At 35.9% G+C, this 21,778-nt stretch overlaps 1 protein-coding gene across 1 annotated transcript in view; it reads left to right on the plus strand.

The window, feature by feature from the left end:
* Positions 1-21,778, plus strand: part of LOC114338491 (uncharacterized) — an 82,821-nt gene that overhangs the window by 46,311 nt on the left and 14,732 nt on the right. Inside the window, exon 3 of the mRNA XM_028289089.2 lies at positions 16,546-16,825. Within this exon, the coding sequence (XP_028144890.1) occupies positions 16,546-16,825 (280 nt within the window). The remainder of the gene's footprint in view (positions 1-16,545; positions 16,826-21,778) is intronic.

Here is a 21,778-nt window from a genome sequence, read left to right on the forward strand (position 1 = left end):
ATTTGGTTGACTTCCACTTCTTCATCTACGTCGTGGTCTCCCTCGTACGGCGCCAACCGGTTATGGTGGACTATCATCGGCTTTCCCCTAGGAATCTTGCTTATTCGGTAGATAACGTCATTGATTTTCTTGACAATGAGGTACGGACCCTCCCAGAACTGCTGCAACTTGGGAGAACAACCTGTTCGCTTCTTTGGATTATAAAGCCAGACTTTGTCGTTCTCCTTAAAACATCCCTTCTCGGCTTGGGTATCGTATCGTTTCTTCATGCGGTCGCTAGCGATCTGAAGGTTAGACCGGACCAACTCATGTATATCGTCCATTCTTCTTCGTAATTCATTCACGTAATCCTCACCAGCAACATCTTCTCCAGGTCGACATCCAAACTCTAGATCACAGGGTAGACGCATCTCACGTCCAAATAGGACTTTTGCTGGTGTTTGGCCAGTTGATTCATTAACAGCAGATCTATAGGCCATTGCGAAGAACGGAAGGTACTGGTCCCAGTCTCGTTGATGATTGGACACCATCTTTGTCAAATACTTGCCGACTGTCCTATTCATACGCTCCACCATTCCATCCGATTGCGGGTGATAGGCCGTGGTCCTTGTCTTCTTCATGCCTAGTTTATCACAGATTCCTTGAAATAGATCGCTCTCAAAGTTCCTTCCTTGGTCACTATGGATCTCCAGAGGTACTCCAAATCGGCTGATGCAGTCTTTGATTAACACATCTGCAATAGTGGCGGCCTTCTGGTCTGGAATTGCGTAGATCTCCACCCACTTCGTGAAGTAATCCATTATCACCAACATGTATTTGCATCCATTGTCACTTTCTGGAAATGGCCCGGCAATATCCAAAGCTATTCTTTCAAACGGACTTCCAACATTGTACTGTCTCATAGGAGCCTTTCTTTTCCGGTAGGGCCCGTTACTTGTAGCACAGGTAGTACATTTCTTACACCAGTCCTTCACATCGTCGGAACTATTCATCTAATAAAATCGTTCCCGAATTCTCTGAAGGGTCTTCTTTACACCAAAATGCCCTCCTGATGGACTGTCGTGTTACTGACGAAGTACTTCGGCTACTCTGCTCTTTGGAATCACCAACTGTGTTCTCCTCACCGAACCATCATCATTTTCTATTACTCGTTTAAGCAAGCTGTCTTCCAAGATAAATGAGTCCCACTGGGCCCAATTCGTCTTAACTACTGAGCCTAGGCTTGATATTTCTTGCCAAGATGGTCGACGATTTTCTTCTTTCCATTTTCGAATCTTCTGTAAAACTGGATCTTTTTCTTGTTCTTCCTTGATCTTGGTAGGCGTCCACTCGTCGTTGACCACTGTTGTTCTTAGTACTGCTGCTTCCTTTGACTCTGTTTTGTTGCAATGGGAACATTCTGCTGGACACGGTCTTCTTGATAGAGAATCAGCGTTCCTGTGGCTAACTCCGGCCCGATGCTCGATCTTGAAATCATATTCTTGAAGTCGTTCAATCCATCTGGCTATCTGACCCTCTGGATTCTTAAACTGCATTAACCATTTAAGGGCGGCATGGTCGGTTCGGATTAGAAACTTCCTTCCGTAGAGGTATTGATAGAAGTGTTCCACTGATTTTACTACTGCTAGAAGTTCTCTTCTCGTGACGCAATAATTTCGTTCAGGTTTTGAAAGCACTTTACTAAAATATCCAAGGACTCGTTCCTGTCCTCCTTGGATCTGCGACAGCATTCCTCCAATTCCCACATTGCTTGCATCCGTATCTAAGATGAACTCTCCTTCTGGCAGTGGATACCCTAATATTGGCGCTGTAATTAAATGCCTCTTCAAAGTTTCAAAGGCCGTTTGGCAGTCTCCATCCCAGCAATAATCCCTTGCTTCCTCTGTAAGTCGCGTTAATGGCTTAGCGATATCTGCAAACTTCTTAATGAATCTCCGGTAGTAAGTACATAGTCCCAGAAAACTTCTTACTTGATGTTTATCAGTTGGTTCCGGCCATTCCTTAATGGAATCGATTTTTCCTTTCTCCACGGCCACTCCTTCTTTGCTGACTATATGACCTAGATAATTGACTTTACTTTGAAATAGCTGGCATTTCTTGGGGTTTAACATTAACTGGGCAGATTTAAGTCGATTAAAAACGTCTTCTAAATTCTTCAGGTGGTCTTCAAACGTCTCCCCCAAAACGATTATGTCGTCTAAATACACCAGGCACGTCTTCCAAGATAACCCTCTCAACACATTTTCCATAAGCCTCTCAAATGTCGCAGGAGCATTACAGAGTCCGAACGGCATAACGTTGAATTCCCATAATCCAGATCCTGTCGTAAAGGCCGTCTTCTCCTTGTCCACTGGATCCATTTCTACCTGCCAATATCCAGACTTCAAGTCCAACGTAGAAAACAATTTACTTCCAGCCAGTGTGTCCAACGTGTCGTCGATCCGAGGCAGAGGATAACTATCTTTCTTGGTAACATTGTTCAACAAACGGTAGTCCACATTGAATCTCGTAGTTCCATCTTTCTTCTTGACCAGGACCACCGGAGAGACCCATGGGCTCGTAGAAGACTCTATCTTTCTTCTCTGTCTTTCTTCATTTCTTGAACAATCCTTTCAGCTTCCTCTCTCTTTGTCTGTGGTAATCGTCGAGCTGTTTGACGAATTGGCCTAGCGGTACCAGTGTCAATTTTATGTTTGACAACTGTCGTTCTTCCTGTCTTTCCTCCTTTCGGTACGAATATATCACGATATTGCCTAAGAAATTCCCTTAATTTTCTTTTTTCCATTTGATTTAGAGACTGGCCTGCAACTGCAACCATTTGGTCGAACTTGTCGTTGGAATTATCTGATGTTGTCGTCTGACGGATTATGGACGTCACGGGTACACAAGTTCCTACTTTTGTCTCCTTCTTGATGGTCACTGGGTAGTCATTGACATTAATCAATCTCACGGGAATTTCTTTAGCAGAAGTAACCAATTCCTTTCCAATTATGATTCCTCGGCCAACCTCCTCGTCGTGGTTCCATGGCTCCATCATAACAGGCGTTCCTTCTTCTACAGTTCCCTGTAGCCGCGCTACGATGATCGTTTCACTCCTCGCAGGCACAACTGTATCTTCTTTAATGGCTACTAGCACAGTTCTGTCATCATGTGGATGAAGAAATACCTCCTCGTTGCCAACTTTGATTACCCTATTCTTAAAATCCAATTGAAATCCATGCAAATTCATTACGTCCATTCCTAATATAACATCTTCTTCGATATCTGCAACTATGACAGTATGGACGAACTTTTCTGCTCCGATCCCCAATTGTATCTGGATTTCTCCGTGGATGTTGGCATTTTCACCTGTGGCAGTCCGCAGTCGCAACCTCGTTGGTAAGAGCTTCTTATGACTGTTTATAACTGACGGTCGTATAATGGTCCTGGTCGCTCCGGTATCCACCAACAATGTATACTTTTTACCATTTATTTCTCCATCCACATATACACTATCTTCACGACATTTCAAAGAAGCTATTAGTATGAGAGGGTCTTTGGAAAAGTTGCGGGTCGAAGCTGCCCCCCTAAGGCCGACCCGTTCTAGTTTTCCTGCTGGTGAGTCTCTTGACTGTTATTGTACCTAGGGTACTTACATGAACTCCGTACGTGTCCCATTTCCCCACAATTCTAGCACCTTATGCTCTTCGTTTTCTTGTAGGAAATGCCCTTTATCATATTGACAATCTGGTCCAGTTTGTCTTCATCCTCTTCCTCTTTCACAGTCCTAACTTTACTGTACCCGCCAGAGGCCTGGGTAGCTGATTCGTATTCGAGAGCGGCAGACAAGACATCAACCAGCGTCTTGTGACGAGCTAATCGCAGTGTTCTTTGCATTTCATGATCACGAAGGCCATCAATGAATGTTTGAACAGCCAACTTTTCCATCATGTCTTCGGGAGCTGTTGGATATGCATATCGTACCAACCTGGCAATATCGACCTCGTATTCTTGAAGAGCTTCATCTTTCTTTTGTCTTCGATTTTTAAACTGCGACTGATAGACATGCTCTAAATGTTCGTGTCCGTATCGCATATTCAGTCTCTTTTTAAGCTGCTCGAAGTCATCTGTCTCCTCTACGGCTATGGTCTGGAGGACATCCAAAGCGTCGCCTCGAAGAGCAATAGTGAGGTTTACAGCTTTTTCTTTTTCGGACCATCCGTTCGCTCTGGTTGCCGATTCGAACTGTTTCATGTAGTTGTTCCATGATGACTTTCCGTCGAAATTTGGCACCTTAACACGAGCAAGACTCACACTCCCTTCAACTATCGTCTGTGGCTCCAATTTGTATTTGGTTTCATCATTTTTAATGTCTGTTAAGATGGGTTCCATACCTTTGTCTACTTTTTCCGTTTCCTGCATTTTCTTTTCTATTTCCTTGATCTTTTCTTCAAAAGTAGATTTTATGGACGATATCTTGTCGTCAAAATCCGAAGTGACTTTAGAGATTTCGTTAGTCATCTTGTTTTCAAGGGATGAAATATCACCCGAAACTTTCGAAACTTTGTTCTCTAACGATATAATGTCTGTAGAAACTTTCAAAACATCCGAGGAAACTTGGGAGATTTCACCAGAAACCTTTTTCTCTAATGATGTAATGTCTGTCGAAACTTAAGAGATTTCACTAGAAACTTTGCTCTCTAACGATGTAATGTCTGTAGAAACTTTCAAAACATCCGAGGAAACTTGGGAGATTTCACTAGAAACTTTGGTCTCCAACGACGTAATGTCTGTCGAAACTTTGTTCTCTAACGATGTAATTGACGAAATCAAAGCAGCATGATTGTCTTCAAACAAATAGGTTTCTGGATCTTGACCCTCTTCCAGAAGAGCGTTCTTTAGACGTTCGACTAGATCAGCCTTTCTCCCAGTAGAACTCAGGTCCCTTTCTTCCAATTCAAGTCTCAGGTCTGCAATTTTTAGCTTACACAAGGTAGACATGATCACACACTTTATTTATTACGATTTACATTTTATTTATTTTTAAAGGTTCCACACTTTATTTAAACCGAAAATTTTCGTTGATATTTATTTCAAGTATCCTCACTTCTGCACCATTTTGTTACGCGATTGACTCTACTATTTTATTTATTTATATCTTTAGGCACTAAGTTTAATTTAAATAAAGGAAGACTTACTTATGTTATTTTATTTACATCACTTATTTATTTTAATAATTACAAATAACACCAACTAACACATCTAATTTATTTACAACTCAAATTTATGATTTAATTAACTAAACATAATAACTTCGATAACTAATATATACATTTCATTAAATCTGATTCGAATACAATTATATCACGCGTCGCGGCTCGTTCATTCACTGACTGGCCTGTGCTCGAATTCCTGTTCTTAAATACTCTGACAGCGGTCGCCTCGAATCGCCGTGGAAGGTCTGGCCTTTACTCGTAACCCCGGGAAGCATCGAGAATAATTAGGCCGGGTTGTGAGGCGTCACAATATATAAAACATAAAACATTTATATATTAATACTAAAAGTTTCTTAATCCTAATTTTTTCTTATTCTTCGGGTTTTTTGCATTATTATTTCGCCACTTTCGTAATCCACAGCCTATTCGCTCAGTCATTACATAAATACATGATGGATAAGAACACAAAATATGCTGTAATCGCCACCAAGGGAGGGACTAGGTGAGACAAGGAAGGAGTTAAAGCCCAATACTTTTTATAAACGTAATAGATGAGATAGTAAAAAAATGTAAGAGAACCATTAAAAAATATGTATAAGAAGGAGTAGAATGCAAATGTTCACGCAGAGACAAGTATGCGTACTTGCAGATGACATAGTATTATTCGCCGAAAGAGCAGGAAAACTGAAGCACAGTATGCAATAATGGAACCCAGATGCAAAAAATACAACCTAAATGTAAATAAATAGAAGACACAGATAATGAATATAAGAAGGAAAAAGAAACGGATAACCTAATCGAAGTAAAGATAGATCAACAACTAATAAAAGAAACAAACATATGCCTACAAATACTTGTGAAAAGTAATAAATAGTAGAGGAAGCATCCAGCACGTTTTCAATAACAGAAAAGAGATGATAATATGAAACAATATCACACCTCCGCTCAAAAGTGTCATAATTAGACTTAGGCAAATATGCAAATTGCATATTTTGCATATTATGCATAAAATATGCAAAAATGTCAAATTTTGCATATTTCTATAAAAGTGTGCATAAAGTGCATATAACTTGAAATTTTAGGTGTATTGATATTTATCAAATATGTAAATCAAGAGCTTGGAAATCCGAATATTTAATTTTGTTTCAATATCTCTAGATACTTATTGTAGTTTTGTCCTTGAATAAGGGTTCCAAAATCTGCTAGTTTATATCTCTAGTTAAAAACTTTTATTGGGATGGTCAGTTTTAGAAATCAATTATGTTGTAAAATTGGAACCGGTAACACCTGTCTTTGTAATAATATTGTGAATTGCAATTTCAACTACCGAAAATAAACACTGCTTCAAACATGGATAAAACCTACATATAGGGATAAGGATAAAGTTTACTGCTCAATTTGTGGTAAAACTGGAAGAACTACATAATTGTGTGTTATATTATTTTATACGAGAATATTTTCTAATATGTGCTGACACAAGGCAAGTTCGCAATAAATCGATATATTTCTTATTTTCTCAGGCATTTTTTTTAATTTCTTGTGATGAAAAAGTAGGACCTAAAAAATTAAAAGCATTCAATAAAGTACTGAAAAGTCGCTTAACATTGTTTTCTCGTACAATAACCTTTAGTTGTGTGCTTAGATTTAGGCTCGTAGTATTTTTTCTTAGATAAACAAACAAAAACCAAGAATCTCCTGTACATATTTGGGGGACCTTTGTGCTTTCACAGTCGTATTATCTTGATATTTTCAAGATTTCTGATTTTAATTGCAATGAATGGTTATTTTCCTAAAAAGTGCAGAAAGTCATTCTTTTCCGCACGCGACTGCAGTTTGCCGAACGACGCGAAGCGGGAGTTCGGTAAGCAGTCGAGTGCGGAAAAGAGACTTTCTGCAAGAGTTAGGAACAATATTTTTTCTAAGAGTTTTTAAAAATTACCAAATCTTAATCAATTAATTTAATTAATATGAAAATACATACACAAATTAATTCTTTGACAAGGTTGTCAAAACCAAACTTTCAATATAATTAGTTAGCATGACGACGATCTTGGTTTCCATGACGATGATTCAAAACGACTGTTATTGTCTACCGATTTGACTTTCGAATATTATGTCAAAATAATTTTATTTCATCGAATTGTCGCGTTAATTTCATTAAAACAGGAACACAATAAGATATATTTGAAATAAATTAGTAAATAATATCTAAATATTAGTTTATTGCATATATTATAATTACTTTAAGGCCATATTAACATATCTAAATTAACACCCGTGCGGAAAAGTAAAAACTTTCTAAACTAAAATGCGTGCGCGAAAGTAGACATTTTTGCACGCTCGTAGAAAAAATAGTTACCAGGTCCTTTCTGAAGTACCTACTTAGTTCAAGTAGGTACTAGGTGGGACCCTCTTCCGTGAGTCCGTTCCAAGATTACCGTAAATTTGAAAAATGCCCCAGTAACATGGGTTGATGTAGAAAGAAGTTTTTTCATTTAAAAAATATATTGTAATATGTACAGTAGGAAAAATGAAAGAATACCCATGAACGAACATATAAAACACGCTGTATTTTCCTGTCACCGTGTCACACAAAAAATTGGCCAGCGCAAGTACATGTAATAATTATTGTTACATGTACTTGCACTGGACAATTTTGTTTGTGACACGGTGACAGGAAAATACAGCGTGTTTTATATGTTCGTTCATGGGTATTCTTTCATTTTTCCGACTATACCTACTCAGAAGCCATAAGTTTTTGTTAAAAAATTTTAAACAGCATTTAATCATTTAGTGTTAGCACAATTCGAAGTAATATCATTTATTTGTTAAAATACTTAAATAGTTAAATAATACCTAAGCTTAGTTTGCAAAATAAATAAAAAATATTAATTACTATAAATTATGAAGATATTTTAAATATGTTTGTAAATAAAACGGATAATACTTTCTGAGTTGTTTAAATATATGTACTTATATTTTTTTATTTTTATATGCATATTTTCTAGATAAACATGCATATTTTTGTATAAAATACTGCATATTTATGCGCATATATCATATGTTTTTATTTGCATATTTGCCTAAGTCTAGTCATAATTCAAAAAAGCAAAGTTTCGAGAAAACGACGTTTAAAGTTTGTCATCCTACAACACTTTCGGGTTTAATTCGAAACTATTAAAATTAGAATAATAACTATTTTAGTCAGATACAATGGTTTTTAAACATTTTGAAGCTCTATAAAATGGCGTATTAAGTATATTAAAAATATTAATATTTTTTTTTTGAGTTGTGACACTATACAGATAAAATAACGAAAAATGTACGAAATATTCTTTATCAAAAGTGACACTTGCAGTACAGAATATAATATCATTATTATTATTTGGTTAATAGACAATACTTTTTAATGATGTAACTTTAAATACAAAATACTGCAAAAAGAAAGATACATAACTGATAAATGTGTCACTTTTCTTGAGCACATACGCAAATTGTTTTGAATAAAGTAATCACATATACTGTCTTAACTCGACAAACGACGCTTTATACACATCTTAAATAGACAAATGCTTTGAACAAGTCGATATGTGACTCTGTTTGTGTTCGGTGCGTCGTTGATTTTGGATAATCATAATTATAATGACACTAGTGTCACCTAACGATAAATACTTGACCCACAGACGTGACACTTTGTGAGATAGGAGTTTATAGTTTTATTGAACTGTTGGTTATTGGTGCAATAAAACCGATTTTAAAATTTTTTGAGTTATGACACTCTTTGAGCGGAGGTGCGATATATAGACAACATTGACATACGGAGCAGAAAACTGGATATTAAACAGAATACACCAGAAATGAAAAGAAGCAGCAGACATTAAATATCTCAGAAGAACGATTGGGGCAAGAAAGATAGACATACCCAAAAATGAAAAAATGGGAAATTTTTTTTTCAGAAAGACACACAGACTCAAAATAAAACTAATACTTACACAATAAAGGAGAAAACATTAGCACGGTTGCATTTTGGATCATTTAACACTAATGGACAGTAACAGGCAAGTGAAACGAGTGGGGGAAGATACACCAATAGGAAAAAATAGAAGAGGCAGACCAATAAAAGAGAGGAAGAGTGGCATAGCAGAGATATTGCAAAATAAGGGCAAATCTTGGCAAGAAACAACACAAATGGTGAAGAACAGGAAAGAATGGAGAAAATTCATCAAAGGCTTAGAAGTACCTTCCCTTGACACCTAACGGTAGAAAAGGAACGACCATGTCGTATGTATGTATACATGAATCATTTAAAAAAATATTTGAGGTATTCAGCCAGCTGGCCATTTGGCTTTTTTTGTTCTGCAGTCAATTTAGTTATTATTACATTGTATATGTTATAATAATTATTGCCTTGTTACGAAGTACATTCGCCTTGATTAACTTTAAAAAGGATCGTATTACATCCGAGCGACCGAGTTTAAAAACACCTACAATGTTGGCAAAAAATGACTGGATGAACCAAGAAATTCTAGACCTGATGGAAGTTCGACGAAAATACAAAAATAGAAATATTATCAAATACCGTGAAATCAACAAACTTATAAAAAGATAAATTAAACAGGCCAAAGAATCCTGGCTCGAGAATTCATGTAAAGAAATAGAAGACCTCCAAAAAAAGCATGACAGTTTCAACCTCTACAAGAAACTTAAATATACCTCCGGAATTAGAAAACAGAAAAATGCTCACGTATTTAAATCCGCTGACGGAAAAAATTGTGATCACAAACAACAGTGCAAAGAATGGGTGAGACACATCAGTGACCTTTTTGACGATGCTTCTCGAGAAAATGCTCAAAATACTACCTGTGACAACCAATTAGACAGAAGTCCCAGTATACTCAAGTCAGAAGTCATAAAAGCAATACAAAAAGCCAAAAACAATAAAGCACCTGGACCAGATCAAATCCCTGTTGAGCTACTTAAACTTTTAGATGAGGAAAACATTACCTACTTGACTACTTTCTTTAATAAAATTTACAACGAAGAAAAAATACCAGATGATTGGTTGGAGTCACTGTTTATAAAATTACCAAAGAAAAGCAGGCCCACCAAATTCAGCGATTTTAGACTAATCAGTTTGATGAGTCACACACTTAAAATACATTTACGTATTATACAAAACCGAGTATTCCTTCTGTGCGAAACTAGAATGGGTAATAAGCAATTTGGATTTAGAAATGGTCTAGGAACTAGAGAAGCACTATTTTGTATGCGCGTTCTATTACAGAAACGTTGTGAATTCCGAAAGAACGTTTATGTTTGTTTCATCGACTTCGAGAAGGCATTCGACCGAGTACAACATGATACACTTTTCGATTGCCTGCAGGCAGCAGGACTTGACCACTACGATATAAGACTGCTGAAATACTTATATTACAATCAAGTAGCCTCTATCCAAATTGGAGACAGTCGTACTGAAAAACTGCCGATAAAACGTGGAGTACGACAAGGTTGTGTTTTATCACCCACCCTTTTTAATCTGTACTTTGAAAAAATCTTTAGGGAGGCTTTGGATGACAGACAAGAGTGAGTAAGGCTAGGCCGATATCAACAATATTAGATACGCTGACGATACAGCCATTCTTGCTAAAAATTTACAAGATCTTCAGACACTACTAAATCTAGTCAGTGAAGCAAGTTATCGGAGAGGCCTTAAAATCAACCCTTCAAAAACAAAGTGGATGGCAGTTGGAAAGATTAATATAGATCAAGGTCAGCTTTCTCTTGATGAAGAGGAGTTAGAACGGTTAAATCATTTCAAGTACCTTGGCAACTGGTTAAATGTAAATTGTGACTCTGATGAAGAGATAATAACTAGGATCGAAATATCACGGAAGGCTTTTATGACCTGGAAACCAGTTTTATGCAACAGAAACCTGTCGATGAATATTCGAAAGAAGGTGCTGTAATGTTATGTGTGGTCTATCCTATTGCATGGTTGTGAGACATGGACGTTAAAAACCACAATGCTAAACAAAATAGAAGCATTCGAATTGTGGTGCTATCGACGAATCCTAAAGATATCGTGGGTTCCGCACACTTCCAATGAAGATGTTCTTCAAATGCTGAATTCAGAACGTCTGCTCATAAGCATCATAAAGAGGAGAAAAACAGAATACTTCGGCCATATAATTAGAGGACCTAAATACCATCTAATACAAGGAAAAGTGGAGGGAAAGAGATGAGAGAAAGAGAAAATAGGCACATTTTATCTGTGAAAAAATGACATGAAGAGATTGTGACCTGCGCCACACATCTCTAGAGATAATATTAAATTACTGTATGTATGTACACACATTAACTTAGCTACTGTACCAATATTATTAATGTCTGTGCGGTAAATCTAATAGTCTAAGAGCTAGTAAACCCTCCGACTAACGGTCGTCCTGTAAGGCTAGAAATTTGTCTAGTGATAATTCATAACACACCAAGGCTAAAAACCATGACCTGACAGGCATCAGCCGTGCACGTGTATCTACCAGGTGAATCGAAAAGTGCAAATTTAGGGGGTAAAATAAACTTTCTCTTGTAAAGTTTAAATTTAAGTAAATGTTTGAGTAAGTCATTTAGAAGAAATGTGTACAATGACAGGCGATTCTGAAGAGCATAAGACCTTGCCAGGCGAGGGGAAATATTAGGGGTTTTTCCTAAAATTATCTTTTTTGCATCGCACAAAGTTTTTTTTTAGGTTTTTTGAATCATTCCAAACAGAAAAGGTCTTTAGTGATTTTTTCTTAGGTTAATAGTTTTTGTTATATAAGCGATCTAAAATTTTGAAAATTGCGAAATCGGCCATTTTTAACCCTAAATCGGACATTTAACTAAAAATTTCAACGTTACCAAGATAGATAGATATTCTTTAAACATTGATTGATGAAATCATGACGAGTTTTTTGCAATACAATATCGAAAACCCCTTTGTTTTTTAATTGCTAATCAAGCGGGCGCGATACTGTAGTATAAATGAGGACGTTTGAGTTTGCATAAATTCATTATCTCGAGAAAGGGCAAATTTGTAGAGAAATCCTCAGACAGGTCGATTTTTATTTTTAAATTAGGACTTTTTGGCATATATAATACTAGTGACGTCATCCATCTGGGCGTGATGACGTAATCGATGATTTTTTAAATAAGAGTAGGGATTGTGTGATTGCTCATTTGAAAGGTTATTTAATTCTCTATTCAGTAATATAAACCTTAACATAATTATTTATACAAGGTGTACACACAATTTTTTTCTTCGTTTTGTCTAAACCAATTTAATAAAAAAAATTTTTGTACACCCTGTATAAATAATTATGTTAATGTCTATATTACTGAATAGAAAATTAAAAAACCTTTCAAATGAGCTATCAAACAACCCCTACTCTCATTTAAAAAGATCATCAATTACGTCATCACGCCTAGACGGATGACGTAACTAGTATTATATATTATATATATACGCCAAAAAGTCCTAACTTAAGAATAAAAATCGACCTGTCTGAGGATTTCTCTTTAAATTTCCCCTTTCTCGAGATAACGAATTTATGCAAACTCAAACGTCCTCACGTATACTACAGTGTCGCGCCCGCTTGATTAGCAATTAAAAAACAAAGGGGTTCTCGATATTGTATTGAAAAAAACTCTTCGGAATTTCATCAATCAATGTTTAAAGAACACCTACCTACCTTATCAACATTGAAATTTTTAGTTAAATGTCCGATTTAGGGTTAAAAATGGCCGATTTTGCAATTTTCAAAATTTTTAATCGCTTATATAACAAAAACTATTAACTTAAGAGAAAAATCACCAAAGACCTTTTCTGTGTGGAATGATTCAAAAAACCTAAAAAAAAACTTTGTTCGATGCAAAAAAAATTTTAGGGAAAACCCAAAATATTTCCCCTCGCCTGGCAAGGTCAGATGCTCTTCAGAATCGCCTGTCATTGTACATATTTCTTCTAAATGACTTACTCAAACACATACTTAAATTTAAACTTTACAGGAGAAAGTTTATTTTACCCCCTAAATTTGCACTTTTCGATTCACCTGGTAGATACACGTGCACGGCTGATGCCTGCCAGGTCGTGGTTTTTAGCCTTGTGTGCTATGAATTATCACTAGACAAATTTCTAGCCTTACAGGACGACCGTTAGTCGGAGGGTTCACTAGCTCTTAGACAATAATGGTGTCTGTCTCTTTAACCGTTTTGTTTCCTGACTGTTGTCTAACAAATTAATTGCAAGCACATTCGCGTGGCTTTCAAGACGTACGATGTATTTTGCACTTAACTCCACTATCACTTCACTGACGGTTTTCGTTTCCAGATCATTGTAAATATCCCTGTTAGTAACAAACGACGCGACGGAGCATCGATGATTGAACGTAACACCTTGGACTGGAATCTCTCAATTATGGATACATTCGACTTGAATGCTGTTCCCCAGAGCTACAGACCATATGCCCAGACTAATTTGAATATTGTGTTGTAGACTAACAGTTTATTTCTTGTCGTGAGCTTAGACTTACGCCCTAGAAGCCAATAATGCTTACTAAATTTTATGCCCAGTTGTTTACGTTTGTTATATCTATGGGTTCTCCAGGTTAATCCCCTGTCCAAGTGCATGCCTAGATATTTTACAGAGGTAACTGAGGGAATTGCCTTATTATTTATTGTCACTGTAGGTAATTTACTGTGACATTTTGTAAAAAAAATATGGTTTGATTTTTGTTCATTCAATTTAATTCTCCAATTTTTTGCCCATGTATTTATTTGATTTAATACTCTCTGGAGTTTTGCAGCAGCTTCGACGGGATTTTTGTGTACTGCTAGGATTGCAGTATCGTCTGCAAAGGTGGTGGTCGTTGTATTACGATTTGTGGGTAAGTAGGCTGTGTAAACCAGATGCAGTATGGTCCCAGAACGCTTCCTTGCGGTACCCCTGATCTGATGGGATATAGTTTTATATAGGTTGACTCAAACTTCACTCAAAAGTATCTTTCTGATAAATACGACTTTAGGAGTGTATATAGTTCCTCTGGTAAGTTCTTTTACAGTTTATACAACAGTCCTTGATGCCAAACTTTATCAAAAGCCTGGCTAACATCGAGAATGCTGCTGATTAGTAACGTTTTTCTTAAAATTTAAAACGTTGACCACTCTGTGAACTTGTCCGACGGTTTTCTCTTTCCTAAAGCCAAATTGTTGGTCGGGTATCATATTTCTGTCCGTTAATAGTTTTAGAAGTCTTTTTTCTATTATTTTTTCCATGATCTTAGACATTACGGGCATTAAACTAATTGGTCGATATGAAGTGGGCTCATTTGGAGGTTTTCCTGATTTTTGTATAAGGATAATTTCTGCAATTTTCCATTAGATTGGGAAGTGTTTTAGCCTTAATACTGCATTACACAATTGAGTTAGCATTCTAATTGCTTTGGTAGGTAGATTTTTAATTACTTCACCTGTGATTAAGTCGTAGCCAGGTGCTTTCTTTTTTGTTAGATTATTTTTGATTATATTTTGAACTTCTTTGGGTGATGCATGTAGTGTGTTTTCTCCTGTCGGGGTTTGATTCTGTAGAAAGTTGTAGATTTCTTGATCGTTATTTGCTGTAGCAGCTGGTATAGGTTTGAAAACTTCTTCTAGGTATTCGCCGAAAGTTTCTGCTTTTTCATTGTTTGTTCCGCCCCATGTTCCGTTGGATTTTCTAATTGGTGGGATATGACGATGTTGCTGTTTTAATTTTTTTGTAGCCTTCCATAGCGCATAATCGCTGGCATCAGACGGCTTTAAATTTTCTAGGTATCCTTGAACGCTCTTTTTTTTAGTTGTTTTAGTAGTTCCTTCAATTGTCGTGCTGAGCTATTGAGCCTTAACTTATCATCTGGATGTCTAGTTTGCTTTCAAGTTCTACTCAGATACCTTTTTTCAATGATTTTTTTCTCTGACATTTATTGGACAATTAATTTTTTGTTTTGCTTGTGTTGTTGGAGGTGTTGATTTCCATGCAGCTTCTTGAATCATTGTTGTGTAATTTTGGATTTCTTTTTCTAGCTCTTCTGGTGATTTTAGTGATTCGTTTAGTTCAATATTTGCTTCAACTATTTCTCTGAATGCTTGCCAGTTGGTTTTGTAATTGTGCAACTTGGGCAGAGGCTCTTTTTCCTTAATTCCTGAATGTGTAGTTGCTACTACAGGAGTATGATCAGACTCTATATCAAAATTTGATTCGATGCTTAGATATCCCCTTAAGAAATCTTTGGTAACAAAGAAATCTAGACAGTCAGGAACTTTCTGCGGGTCGGATGGCCAGTAGGTAGGCTGACGTAGACAAATGGTCCAAGTGTTGTTCTGATATGATTTGGTGTAGTACCCTGCCTTTTCCAGGAGCGCACAGTCTTGAACCCCAACTAGTATGTTTGGCGTTATAGTCTCCACCTGCCAGGAAGCGGTTACCAAGTTGGTTAAACAAAATAGCTCTTATGAATCTTACGGTTTTTATCTCTGTTGTTCTCATTATTTGTTTGGCCTTTGTTGTCTCGGCCTTGTCTCAGCTGCTTATGTCAGTACGGGTCTAACACATACATGTCTTATAAATGCGGACTTTGCTTTCGGTGCTTATATATTTATTCCGCCAGATTATATCCCTCAGGAAACCAGATATTCTCGCTGCTTTCATTGCCTGCTGTTTTGTTTCTTGCCACAGGTGCCTGTCGCTAGATATTGCCACACCCAAGTATCTACAATCCATTACCTGTTCGATTATATGGTCGTCCACAACTAATTTACATCTAATTGGGTTCTTGGATATTACCATCGATTGGGTTTTCTCGATGGATAGTGTCAGGTTACACTTTTCGGCGGTTATTTTAAATTTTTGTACTAGGCGTTGTGTACTATGCTCATGGTTCGGTTACCGATTTTGTATCCCTGATTCATTTTGTTAACACTACCTATAACTTCATCCATTATTAAATTAAATAGGCATGGACTGAGGCTGTCCCTTGTCTAATGCTGACATTGATTTTGATTTCTTCCGTGAGTCCGTCTGTGGTTTTTATTCGAGGTTTGTTGGATGTATTGAGCTCTTTAATTATATGTCTATATTTCTAACTTACATTTTTCTTTCCAAGGATAGTGAGCACGTCTTTTAATGGTACTCTGTCGAATTCCTGTTTCAGATCTACAAAGCATGTAAACATGGTCTTGTCGAATTCTATTGGTATTTCTTGGTAAATTATTAAATCTTTGACATTTTTAGAATTTCACAAACTCTTGCTATTTTGATACTAACAGTGTCTATTTTTAGGAAGTATTTAATGAAGCTGATACCTGTATCAATAGCATATTATATGATGTAGAATTAACCGAGAGAGAATTTTATCGAGCTGTATCCATTGGTAGCCTCCAAACATTTTTAAAGAAACTCTGCAAGGCTTGGCCAACAATTTATGACTGCATTAAACCTGTCGTCAGTTACTATAAGAGATGTTTAACAAGAGATCAAAAACTCAGTGTTGATGAAGGACTTGCATTCCTCAACGAGGAGAACATTTTTTTCTGCGGGAACAATACGCACCGTTTATTGAGTAAGTATTTTAAAATTTGTTTCTATTTGAAAATAAAATTCACCACTAAAAACAAAATTTCGTAAATATCAGTTCGTAATTTTGGCGATTGGATTTAGTGTCCGCAGTCATATTAACTCAAATAAACAACAAAAACAGTTCGTAATTAACAATTTTCCAAATCATTAAGGTATGTGGAGAATCGGTTGTACCGATATTACAAAGAACCCTCTATAGCAAATTATGCAAAAATACAAAGATTGCACTGGGCAGGCGAGGCCGCCTTAATAATAGATAATGACAGAACACCTAGAGAAAGCTTAGTGGAACTATGGTGGGAAGTCCGTAGTAGCACAGTATACAGAGGGACAGTAGAACATCTTGTATTTTGACAACGACACCCGATTTGGGAGTCGAAACGTTAATAAAATAATTTTTTTCAATTTAATTGTGGCTTATTTCCCATCTAAATAGTCAATTATAAAAATGCCACAAGGAAATAGCTTCGGTCACTTTGCTGGTATGTGAAGGTGCATTATCATGCATGAAAATTAAAATTTCTCTCATTGCACCTCTCCAGAGCCCAACTACAGTTTCTTAATCAAATCAACATGGTACCTGCGAGCTGTTAAAGTTGGTTGGATGAAAATTAATGGAGTTTTCTTACCGATCATAATTCCTCCTTAGAATATTACCTTACCGATCATAATTCCTCCTTTACATCTGTGAACAGATCTGTCAGTTTCCGTTCATGCTTGTCTTTCTCGCCCTCCAAAATAAAAATAATAAAACGAACAACGACAGATGCACAAATAGATATAAGTAAATTAATGAACCCACTCATAAGACAACGCCCTACAGATCAGTAAATGATTAATACATATTAAAGAACAGATTCTGCAAAATATTGAAACTGATAAAAAAGTGGTTATTAATAACGACAGAAATAGATAAAGGTCAAAAAGAAGTTCTGGCCTTCTGGCACTACCCAGATACAAAAAGAAACACTGCTTGACAGAGGAATTTTTAGATTTGGAAGGACATATTAATAACATAAAAATAAAAATAACCAAATGTATAAAAAAGTGGATAAACAAATAAAATACAAAATAGAGTAAGCGAAAGAACAATGCGCAGAAATAGAAAAATACTAGTGCATACTAAGATCATTAGAAAAGGATTTTAAATTTATTAGCATCTCATCTAGTTGGTTTTGAGTGGAAGCCATTAATTTCAAATCATCCATATACAACAGATTATTTCATTCATAGGAGATTCTGACCAATAGAAAGCTACAGAAATCAAAATTAAACTGATAATTTTTGATTATTTCATTCATAGGAGATTCTGACCAATAGAAAGCTACATAAATCTAAATTAAATCGATAATTTTTGATAATTTCCCGTCGTCAAGTATATTACGTCAGATGCCCTTTGTTGCTACGAAAAAATACATTCAGTGACATTAATGAAAATTAATGTTTTAAAAATTATAAAAGTGATGACTTTTAACCGTGAAATATTTATAACAACTTTGTGTTTAATTGTACTAATTTTGTACTTACATAAATAAATTACAATAAAATTTTGGTGTTGAACAGCTTTATTCATGAAATAATCGCAACAAATTGCACTCGATCTCTAAAATTAATATAGAATTTTAGAGCTCTTGTGCAGTAATTACTACTGATTATTTCATTCATAGGAGATTCTGACCAATAGAAAGCTACAGACATGCAAATTAAGGTGATAATTCTTGATAATCTCCCGTCGTTAAGCATATTACGTCAGATGCCCTTCGTTGCTACGAAAAAATACATTCAGTGACATTAATGACAAATGTTTTAAAAATTATAAAAGTGATGACTTTCAACCGTCAAATACATATCTATAACAACTGTGTGTTTAATTTCACTAATTGGTACTTACATATATAAATTACAATAAACTTTTGGTTTTGAACAGTTTTATTCATGAAAGAATCGCAACAAATTGCACTCGAACTCTAAAATTAATATAGAATTTTTGCCCCCGTGACACTTTGACATAATTTCACTCGCCTTCGGCTCGTGAAATTAAAAATGCCAAAGTGACACTCGGGAAAAATTCAATAATTTTAGAGCTCTTGTGCAATTACTACTGATAATTTCCCGTCGTCAAGTATATTACGTCAGATGCCCTTCGTTGCTATGAAAAAATACATTCAGTGACATTAATGACAATTAATGTTTTAAAAATTATAAAAGTGATGACGTTCAACCAAGGGGGATCCAGAGAGGGGGCCATGGCCCCCTCCGAGAAAAATATAAATTTATATATTTGCAGTCCAAATGTCCTTAGTTTCAAATATATACTATATAATTAGGTTCAAAGTGCAAATTATTACTGTGTCATATTTTACACAGGACCGACGTATCCCACGTGGAAAAGCTTTCTCTAAATTTGAGATACATATACAATAACAACATTCGTGAAGACTTTTGTCAAGTTGATTGACGCTTATGAGAAAAAAATAATTAGTAAAACTTACAGTTGTAGAGTACTGAGCTCTGAAGCGGTCGGTGCAGTAACAGAAATAAGAAAGATCGCAATTGATCGCAAAGATCGCTATTAATGTATCGTCCATCAGAAACACAATGGAAACAATGAAGTCAGTAATATCATTTTTAACATGTCAGCCAAGAGAAATGAAGTTGCAAAACTGAAATTCGGACAAAATTTAACAAGTTTATGTGAAACAAGATGGGCTGAGCGCCATGAAATCTTAATCCAGTTTAAATCTGGCATTTTACATAATTTAAGCACTAACATCTATCTCAACATGAAAAGATCTCAAGACTACACTTGTATCAACATTCTTTATGCACATCTGAGTTTCTAGTATCAATGATGTCACTGATTGACAAACTAAAATTAATATTGCCATTTAGACGACTTCTACACAAACAAAATCTCTTGATGCTAACCTGGCGACTAAGACTGTTTCCAATAGATACCATGCCGACTTTGAAAGACAGAAGATCCAACTGCGAAGAAAGTTTTAGTAAGATCTTTACCGAAGTTAAAGATTTAGCAGAAGAATTTGATGTTAAATTGAAGTTACCTAGATTTGTGGTTAGACAGACTAAGAGAGCCAATCATTCAGGTGGACCAGAAGAATATTACAGACATTCAATTTACATACCTCTTCTAGACAATGTTTTTATCAATTTAACGTCAAGACAACATATCACCTCATTGGAATGTTTGTGGCTACGGGGCATTATTCCCACACTCCTAACTGATTCCCAAGGAGGAAAAGAACTGGATTTATTAAAAGATTTGAAGAAAGTAGTTGAAAAGTTTTCACCTATCATGGACATTGGTGATACACAGACAAACATTATCCTATTACCAGATGAAGTAACAAAATTGCTTGACGTTTGTGACGCAAATGTCTTTATGACATTTAAAGTACTATATGAAAAGTGCCTTAAACGCACCATTCTAACTCTAATTTTTAAAAAATTTCCCCAGAAAAGTATCCCCAAAAAAAAATTCATGGCCCCTCCCGAAAATCGGTCCTGGATCCGCCCTTGCGTTTAACCGTCAAATTTTTATAACAACTGTGTGTTTAATTTTACTTACATAAATAAATTACAATAAAATTTTGGTTTTGAACAGTTTTATTCATTAAATAATCGCAACAAATTGCACTCGATCTCTAAAATTAATATAGAATTTTTGAGCTCTTCTGCAATTACTACTGATAATTAAGCTAAGCTTCGCCAACACATTTTTGTTATTTTTTATGCTAAAACCTCCATCAGTGGAGTTCAATAGCTGAGATAGTGGGTTCATAGCTAGACAGAACCACAGTGGACTCAACGAATCTCCTTGAAACAGCCCTGGCTTATTGCGATATTTTCAGTTTCGATGTTATTTTCACCAGGTATTTGAAGGTGAATTCTAGTCTTCCACTCTGTCATTATATCATTTTAAAAGGTCACTATATTATCATTGACTTTATATATTCTCAATATATCTATAAACAAATCATGTGATACTGAATCAAAAGCCTTCTTGTAATCGATGAAGGCAGTAAAAGGGTTTCTCTTTTTGGAATGTGCCTGGTTAGAAATGACCGAGTCGATGATAAGGTGTTCTTTGCATCCCATAGAAACCTTAGCGCATCCTTTCTGTTGAGGCTCTATGATATTGTTCAGAGCACAGTGTTAGTTACGCCGGACTACACAGGGTATGACCAATTTGTACAAAGTTGGAAGACAAGTAATTGGGCGGTATTTGGCTGGATCTAGGGTGTTATTTTGATCCTTCGGTATTAAATAAGTGGTTCCCTGAATTAGGAATGATGCTATTTCCTGCGAATTAGAAATAACATGATTAATTAGTATTGATAAGCATTCATGAACACTCCAAAACTTCTTAAGCCAAAAGTTTTGTACTCCGTCTGGTCCAGGAGATTTCCAGTTATGAAACTATTTGATGATATTTAAGACTTTTTCAGTGGTAAGGGGTTCGTAGAAATTAGTAATGTAGTGTTGGCAGTTCTGTGTCGTATCTTCTATCCATCAAGCATTGGGGAAATGTAGTTTAGTGAATGTGTCTTAATTATAATTCCATTTTACTTAACTAAGTACATAATTTTGGTAAATCCTGTAGAAGTAAATATTCGAATAATACATCGTTGCAAACATGATTAGGAGACCTTTCAAAGGAGATATCACTTGCCATAACGTCCCATTCATAATTATCGATCACAGTGGCTCTGTAACGGTGACGTCATATAGGTATGACTATTGCGTCACCTGCTATGACCAGTTGAGAAGCCTACGTTCGTTTGTTTCCTCCTTCAATATTTCACTATTATAAGTACCTATAAACGTTCAAAAGATACAAAGGCGGAGGGATTTTAACTGCACGTTACGTATTTTCTGTACATCTGATCGATTATATTTCCTTTAACAATCAATA

The sequence above is a fragment of the Diabrotica virgifera genome, chromosome 4 (genome assembly GCF_917563875.1).
Source record: "Diabrotica virgifera virgifera chromosome 4, PGI_DIABVI_V3a".
Taxonomy (NCBI): domain Eukaryota; kingdom Metazoa; phylum Arthropoda; class Insecta; order Coleoptera; family Chrysomelidae; genus Diabrotica; species Diabrotica virgifera.